This window comes from Oncorhynchus keta, chromosome 21, assembly GCF_023373465.1.
Source record: "Oncorhynchus keta strain PuntledgeMale-10-30-2019 chromosome 21, Oket_V2, whole genome shotgun sequence".
Classification (NCBI taxonomy): Eukaryota; Metazoa; Chordata; class Actinopteri; order Salmoniformes; family Salmonidae; genus Oncorhynchus; species Oncorhynchus keta.
In genome coordinates, this window is record NC_068441.1 from 29,086,790 (window position 1) to 29,096,010 (window position 9,221).

The 9,221-nt window shown below is 41.5% G+C and overlaps 1 protein-coding gene across 1 annotated transcript in view; it reads right to left on the reverse strand.

Moving 5' to 3' along the window:
* LOC118400399 (carboxy-terminal domain RNA polymerase II polypeptide A small phosphatase 2-like) overlaps window positions 1-8,986 on the reverse strand; it is a 33,113-nt gene extending 24,127 nt beyond the window's left edge. The window contains exon 1 of the mRNA XM_035797240.2: window positions 8,466-8,986. Coding sequence (XP_035653133.1) covers window positions 8,466-8,526 — 61 coding nt within the window. The 5' untranslated portion in view covers window positions 8,527-8,986. The remainder of the gene's footprint in view (window positions 1-8,465) is intronic.
* Between the last annotated feature and the right edge of the window lie 235 nt (window positions 8,987-9,221).

Sequence of the window (9,221 nt, forward strand, 5' to 3'; positions counted from 1 at the left end):
GGTGATATGGTCCTTGACTAGTCTCTCAAAGCACTTCATGATGACGGAAGTGAGTGCTACGGGGCGGTAGTCGTTTAGCTCAGTTACCTTAGCTTTCTTGGGAACAGGAACAATGGTGGCCCTCTTGAAGCATGTGGGAACAGCAGACTGGTATAGGGATTGATTGAATATGTCCGTAAACACACCGGCCAGCTGGTCTGCGCATGCTCTGAGGGCGCGGCTGGGGATGCCGTCTGGGCCTGCAGCCTTGCGAGGGTTAACACGTTTAAATGTCTTACTCACCTCGGCTGCAGTGAAGGAGAGACCGCATGTTTCCGTTGCAGGCCGTGTCAGTGGCACTGTATTGTCCTCAAAGCGGGCAAAAAGTTATTTAGTCTGCCTGGGAGCATCCTGGTCCGTGACTGGGCTGGATTTCATCTTGTAGTCCGTGATTGACTGTAGACCCTGCCACATGCCTCTTGTGTCTGAGCCGTTGAATTGAGATTCCACTTTGTCTCTGTACTGACGCTTAGCTTGTTTAATAGCCTTGCGGAGGGAATAGCTGCACTGTTTGTATTCAGTCATGTTGCCAGACACCTTGCCCTGATTAAAAGCAGTGGTACGCGCTTTCAGTTTCACGCGAATGCTGCCATCAATCCACGGTTTCTGGTTAGGGAATGTTTTTATCGTTGCTATGGGAACGACATCTTCGACGCACGTTCTAATGAACTCGCACACCGAATCAGCGTATTCGTCAATATTCCCATCTGACGCAATACGAAACATGTCCCAGTCCACGTGATGGAAGCAGTCTTGGAGTGTAGAGTCAGCTTGGTCTGACCAGCGTTGGACAGACCTCAGCGTGGGAGCCTCTTGTTTTAATTTCTGCCTGTAGGCAGGGATCAGCAAAATGGAGTCGTGGTCAGCTTTTCCGAAAGGGGGCGGGGCAGGGCCTTATATGCGTCGCGGAAGTTAGAGTAACAATGATCCAAGGTTTTACCACCCCTGGTTGCGCAATCGATATGCTGATAAAATTTAGGGAGTCTTGTTTTCAGATTGGCTTTGTTAAAATCCCCAGCTACAATGAATGCAGCCTCCGGATAAATGGTTTCCAGTTTGCAAAGAGTTAAATAAAGTTCGTTCAGAGCCATCGATGTGTCTGCTTGGGGGGGATATATACGGCTGTGATTATAATCGAAGAGAATTCTCTTGGAAGATAATGCGGTCTACATTTGATTGTGAGGAATTCTAAATCAGGTGAACAGAAGGATTTGAGTTCCTGTATGTTTCCTTCATCACACCATGTCCCGTTAGTCATGAGGCATACGCCCCCGCCACTCTTCTTACCAGAGATGTTTGTTTCTGTCCGCGCGATGCGTGGAGAAACCCGTTGGCTGTACCGCCCTGGATAGCGTCTTCCCAGTAAGCCATGTTTCCGTAAAGCAAAGAACGTTACAGTCTCTGATGTCCCTCTGGAATGCCACCCTTGCTCGGATTTCATCAACCTTGTTGTCGAGAGACTGGACATTGGCAAGAAGAATACTGGGAAGTGGTGCGCGATGTGCCCTTTTTCGGAGTCTGACCAGAACACCGCCGCGTTTCCCTCTTTTTCGTAGTCGTTTCCTTGGGTCGCTGCAAGCGATCCATTCCGTTGTCCTGTTTGTAAGGCAGAACACAGGATCCGCGTCGCGGAAAACATATTCTTGGTCGTACTGATGGTGAGTTGACGCTGATCTTATATTCAGTAGTTCTTCTCGACTGTATGTAATGAAACCTAAGATGACCTGGGGTACTAATGTAAGAAATAACACGTAAAAAAACAAAAAACTGCATAGTTTCCTAGGAACGCGAAGCGAGGCGGCCATCTCAGTCGGCGCCGGAAGTTATCGAATTAATTCAAATGTATGTTTTTGCATGGTATTCCAAATGCCTGTATAGCAAGAATCCCCAAAATACGTTTTTTTTTTTAATTAGTGTTTTTCTGCATATTCTCATGTTGTCTTTTTGGTCTGGTCTCCTTTGCTCCATTCTGTGCATTCTCTCTGACAAGCGGTTTTAACTCGGTTTGGTCCAACAGAAAATCAGTCTTATGGACACTGAAAGACATTATTTTACTGTAATAGAGGAGTAGTTAACCATTCTAACGATACCCTTTGTCTCAACTCCTCAAATTGTGTACAGAGCAGACTACTAAAACAGGAGTATCAATGAAAATTGATTCTGGAAAATTCATGCTCAGTTTGTCTCTAGCTGTCTGGTCTGTTTTATAAATGTGCAACAAGCATAAAACAATTATATGGAATTGGCAACTCGTTCGCATTCTGAGAAATAAGGTAGGCCACTTGATTTCAGCATCTGAACAAAGTGAAAAGGCTAGCATACTGTTTAAACAGTTGGAGACGGTCAGAAGGATGTGCTCATAACAACTCAACTGTTCTACCTTGTTAGCTAGCAAATCGATCCAAGTTGGCTAAACTTGAAATATAAAGATTAGCTGGCACATGGGCTTGTGCTTATGAAATTGTTTAGGAGACCTGGGTTAATTTTCTATAATGTCTGCTACAAAAAATTAATGTGCATTATGAATGGTTCTGGTTAAATGTTCAACAAATATGGCATTTTCATAGACAGATTTTAAAGCCACACCAGTGAATATTGCAAAAAGCAGGTTAAACAGTCTTTATAATTAAAGTATAATTAGAAGGCTTATATGTAAAGCCTAGGTATAATTTTATATGTAAAGCCCTGAATTCATTAGACGATTGCTGACGGTTTGAAAGGCAGTGTATTTTACCCTTAATTGTACAACAAAGCTTAGAGCTTTTTATCCCGATAGATAGCTAGCTCGAAACCAGTAAAAGCATTCCAACAAAAACAGTGATCATGATGACCTCAGACCAAACATGGGAAGTTAGACAATCACAGTACCGTGCTCTCATCGCAAACTGAAAACAAGTCTGTCACCCAGAATGCTTCACACAGAGGAATCATATCATTCCACACAGCCTTGTCTTGAAGTGCAACTAACCCCCTAAGCCATACCCCAATAACAGAAGTCAAGGAATTTACTCCGACTCTGACATTTCTTATCCCCCCCTGCTCAACATGCCATCCTCCAATGTAGCATCGTGGTATGCATACATTGCTAAGAAACAAACTTCCCCCTCTTTGCCTGTGAGATGTAGGCCTATCTGTGCAGGACAACAAAGGAAGGACAGTTGACGATAACGCGCAATAACATCCACCCACCCACAAGAGCTCAAGACAATCTGAAAAACAAACATGGAGTTTCCCATCTGGACCAGGCAGGGCCTTTAATCCAGTTCAGAGAGAGCATAAAAACCACACAATGCCTTCATATCAGCTGCACCATCTCATTCCAGGCTTTTGAATGTTTATCCTTGTCTTATGGGTTCATTAAGACAGTGTAGTTACATGGTGGTATGTCTGTGTTATACTTTCAACATATGGGTAGGGGTGAAGTTATCTGAAATGAACAAACATGCTTATCATATACAGCCATCATGACCATCTTTCCTGTCTGTGGCATTAACCAGATCTTATATTGACTGTCTGTATTGCTTATCAAAATTAACAACAAAAGTTTTTGTTTAAAAAAAAGTAGGGTGTTAGGTGACGCGACAAACAATGGACGCTATGCAGAATTCTACAAAAAACAGTGAAGTGAACAAATCTGTTTTCACTAAATGTCAATGTGTTCGCCAAAAAATACATAAATCTGAAAAAATGTGGCACTTGTTACTCATGTCTAAAAATCGTAATACTGTATGTTATGACATTTATAGGATATGAGCCCAAACGTAAATCAACTGCCATGCTAAGAACATTCAAATCTGAGGGACAGCCCCTTTTGTGAAATCTGCTAAATCTGTGTGTTCATTTGCTCTATGCGATGGGTATTCTTCAACCTAAAGTAAGATTGGTGTAACATTGTATTGCCAAAAAGTATGGGAAAGTCATGATAGCATATTTCACGGTAGAGGTCTGCGTGGGACTGATTTGTTCATTCTGCTATCGCTGGACCTGCAGCTTTTCATACCGCACCTGCTGGCTTTCTGTCCGACTCCCACCCTCTACCGCAAGAACTGGTCCTTAACCCAACCGCAGTCCCGCAATTTTATTTTAAGCTTATGTGAGGCAGCTTACTTGCCAGGCATGGTCCCATCAATTTTGCACCCGATATGCAATATCAAAATGTGCAAAATGAACCTTGGGAATAGGTTTTAAATTACCAGATTCTCACGCGTCCCATTATTAGGCTATCGAATCAATATTTATTACGCATACAAAGCAGAAAGATGACCATTTCACAAACATATTCTTATCCCAAAGTTGTCTCAAGACTCCCTGCTCCCACCCGCAGCATGACAAATGCCGACTGCACAGCAAAGATCTCCGTCGGGTCCTGCGGAAATGCAGCCCGTTAATTTCACGAACATCTTTTGACTGAAATAAGGTAAAACTATTTCCTTTGCTTCTGTCATTCAAATATTTTGAGACACGAAAATGAAACGTAGCAGATTCCAAATTAGAGTTTTGTAACTACGTTTTGAGGCATGGGTTGTCAGGGATTGGTCCAAATTAACGTCGTAACCCACGTTTCTATGACGAGTTCTAGCTTGCTAGCTGTGTGGGAGTGCCTGACGCCGTTCGCTTAGGCAACGAGTCGGGCGAGAAGCAGCGTGGCTGTAATTGTGCCAGCTGCGAATTTTGCGATTGACGATTTTATTCTTTCAATTAAAAACTAGCAGAATTCCGTGGCCACAGCCCTACAATTGATAAGAACATAGCAATACTAACCAAAAATAGAACCAACAGGTTGGGTTTATATGTTTCTTGGGCTGAAATAAAATATACATTTTCCATATGCGCAAAAAGCTTATCTCCCTCATATTTTTGTGCTAATTTGTTTACATCCCTTTTAGAGAGCATTTCTCCTTTACCAAAATAATCCATCCACCTAACAGGTGCGGCATATCAAGAAGCAGATTAAACAGCATAATCATTACACAGGTGCACCATGTGCTGGGGATGATAAAAGGCCACTAAAATGGGCAGTTGTCTCAGACAACCCAATGCCACAGATGTCTCAAGTTTTCAGGGAGCATGCAGTTGGCATGCTGACTGCAGGAATGTCCACCAGAGCTGTTGACAGAAAATTGAATGTTAATTTCTCTATGTCAGTATGTTCAACCGGCCTCACAACCACAGACAATGTGTAACCAACGCCAACCCAGGACCTCCACATCAGGCTTATTCACCCTCCAGCATAGTCTATCACCAGCCACCCGGAAAGCTGATGACTGTGGGTTTGCACAACCAAATAATTTCTGCACAAACTGTCAGAAACGTCTCAGGGAAGCGCATTTGCATGCTCACCAGGGTCTTGACCTGACAGCAGTTCAGAGTCATAACCAACTTCAGTGGGCAAATGCTCACCTTCGATGGCCAATGGCACGGTTTCAACTGCACCATGCAGATGTGGGGACAAGAGGTTTGCTGATGTCAACGTTGTGAACAGAGGGCCCCGTGGTGGTGAGGTAATAATATGGGCAGGCATAAGCTACGGACAAGGAATAAAATGGCATTTTATCGATGGCAATTTGAATGCAGATACCGCCACGACCTCCCGAGGCCCACTGTCATGCCATTCATCCACGGCAATCACCTCATGTTTCAGTATGATAATGCACACCATCATGTCGCAAGGATCTGTACACAATTCCTGAATGCTGAAAATGTCCTAGTTCTTCCATGGCCTGCATACTCACCAGACATGTCTCATGATTGAGCAAGTTTGGGATGCTCTGGATTGACGTGTACGACATCGTGTTCCAGTACCCGCCAATATCCAGCAACTTCACACAGCCATTCCAGAGGAATGGGAGAGCATTCCACAGGCCATAATCAACAGCCTGATCAACTCTATGCGAAGGAGACGTGTGGTGCTGCATGAGGCAAATGAAACACCAGATACTGACTGGTTTTCTGATACCTTAAAAAAAAAGTAGGGATGTGTATGTGACCAACAGATGCATTTAGGTATTCCCAATCACGTGAATTCCATAGATTAGCACCTAATGGATTTATTTCAATTGATTGATTTGCTTAAATTAACTAACTCAGTAAAATCTTTTTGAAATGGTTGTGTTTATTTTTATTCAGTGTAAATACCAGTGAATTGAAATTGTGTCCCATCTATCCTTCTCTGCAACTGGCTAGCAGGCAACTCACTGTCACTTCTGAGCCTAGGCTAATTATTTGCTCAAAATGGTGCAGTTCATCTTATCACAGAGTAACTCATCAAAACCAAAAATAACATTACAATGTAACTCAACTCAGTTTTAGGCTTACCTTAGAAGTAAGCTGTAATTTGACTAGTAGCCTTCTATGTTACAGTTTATACTTAGTGAGAAGTGTGTGTCTGTGTTAGACTTTTCAGCATTACCACACACACAGCCTGTGTTGGGGGCTGTGTGTATGCAGGTGGCACAGGGTTGGGTGTATTATTTGGCACTAGGTCTAATCAGTTAAGCTACTGAATACAGCCAAACAGTTACTAATTGGTCAAAATAATCATTATTATTATTATTACTTAATCCCAATTGTATGCAAAAAAACATCAATATATGTTAGTATGATCAGCTTACTTTAAATGAGTGGGCTTAACATGCTGTATTTTTCAAATTCCTTACAAACTAATTACCATATTATGTAACTAATTTGCATAAAATAGTATACAAATATTTGTATTCCTACTTCATAAATTGCTACAAACTCAGTCTTGCATAAATATATGTTAATAATGACCACCCTAGGTTAAATTAGTCATAAATTACTGTAATACCACATTTTAATTGAATAAATTACTTTAATTTGGATCATCTGTGTTCTACATCAGCCCTGAAAATGTTATAATAATATAACCAACCTATCTTGAGACACTGAACAGAATGTGTTGAATTTAAGAATCCAGACAGGTGATTAGGTGCCATTAATGACAAGGGATTAATGTTGACATTTTCCAATAACTTCTATCTCAAGGCCATCAGACTGTTAAACAGCCACCACTAACAGTGAGTGGCTGCTGCCAACACACTGTCATTGACACTGACCCAACTCCAGCCATTTTAATAATGGGAATTGATGGGAATTATGTAAATATATCACTAGCCACTTTAAACAATGCTACCTTATATAATGTTACTTACCCTACATTATTAATCTCATATGCATATGTATATACTGTACTCTACATCATCGACTGCATCCTTATGTAACACATGTATCACTAGCCACTTTAACTATGCCACTTTGTTTACTTTGTCTACACACTCATCTCATATGTATATACTGTACTCGATACCATCTACTGTATGCTGCTCTGTACCATCACTCATTCATATATCCTTATGTACATGTTCCTTATCCCCTTACACTGTGTATAAGACAGTAGTTTTGGAATTGTTAGTTAGATTACTTGTTGGTTATCACTGCATTGTCGGAACTAGAAGCACAAGCATTTCGCTACACTCGCATTTAACATCTGCTAACCATGTGTATGTGACAAATAAAATTTGATTTGATTTGATTTGAAAATAAGATCTCAGCCATGGTAAATCCTATCATCAAGAAATAGTGTTCTAAGAAGCTTCTCTATAAAACATGGAATAGAAAGTAGAATACCAGAGGCAAAGTTTTATTTTGTCCCCTAACACCCTAATAAAATGAGTCTACTTTGACAGATATTTGCATGACAGTCCATGAATGAAGACTGTAGTTAAATCCATGCCAAAATATACATTATTTATACAAACTGATATGACAATTTGCAAACAAAAGTATGCAAGCTGACGGTCTGAACAAACGAAAACGATCAGGCACATTCCAGACATTACAGTACATCTAGGCGGTCAACACTTGTGTTTCACAGCTTTTCAATTATACAAATATTTAAAATCTATGGAGTATCTGGCTGACAATATAGGCTAGAATCGATGGTTTGCATAATATTAGCCAACAAGACAGTAGTTTGTAAGTTTGCGGTTAAAACAAACAACAACTATCCAGATGTTCGCTATCCCTGACTGATGTTATCGTCTGCACATGAATAGCACTAACTCGCTACGTTCTATTATTTGACTCGCGCGCTGAATGTAAAATGGACACCCACACAGTGGGCAAATCTGATTCAGTACATCAAGCAGTTGGGATATATCCAGGCCATAACCCAAATGTTCGAAACACATTCAACAAGAACCTGAATAAAATGTTCACATGACAAAACCAACTCAAACCTGTCCTTACATTAATTAACTAGACTGGCGTGTAGCTATTAGCATGCTACTAGCCTAGTAGCAGCCGCTTGCTTGCTAGCTACCAGTTGGCTAGCTAGTGTCCGAGTCAGCTTCAACAAGATTATATTTAAAAGTGATCACACCGCGCCAATAAACCCGAGGATTTACCTGTCTTGGACGGCAGTTGACTATCTTCTTTCTGCACTTGAGTGATAATAGAACTTTCCATCTAACAAATGCACAGCCCCTCAAAGTCCAATCCGTTCCCCCAATTCGCAGGTAGCTACTTTCAACATTCAGCTACCTGGTTAGCAATTGCGCTTACCAACCCGTTGGTATCCTAAAATATTTAGATAAAAACGTTTTTTTCTCGTGGCAATTGCAGCTTGCTGCCGCTATCTTTCCACGTTCAAGCTACCCAATTTGTCTCATGCATTTAACACGATGTATATTATTGTAACGCCAAGGTCCCCTCTGACAGCTAGCTAATACTAGGCAAGTCCTCGCTATTGCTCCAACATGGAGAATCCAGGATAAAAAAGCAAAACAACCGAGGGGAAATGGCAGGGGCCGGTTTCAAGTTCCCCTTACTACTGATAAACAACCCTGACGACCATAATCTCCAATAAGAAAGCGGAAAATATATTGGTAAAATAATTTATTACATTGGTCCAAAGTAAGAATAGGTGTGTGTGATTAGTAATGGATTGTTTTCGTTTATCGAATGCTTTGTTTTTTCTCTTCTGGGGATTTCAGGGGCGCCTTGAAACTGCTCGTCGTCGTGGATTGGATCTCGTAGAAGTGGGAGTACCACAGGCATTCTTCTCAACCCGCTTCGTCCTGAGCGCATTCCTGTGTGGTTAGTGCTATCTAGAACCCATTGGAACGTCCCTACTCTAAACCAACCCTTACCCCTAATCTTAA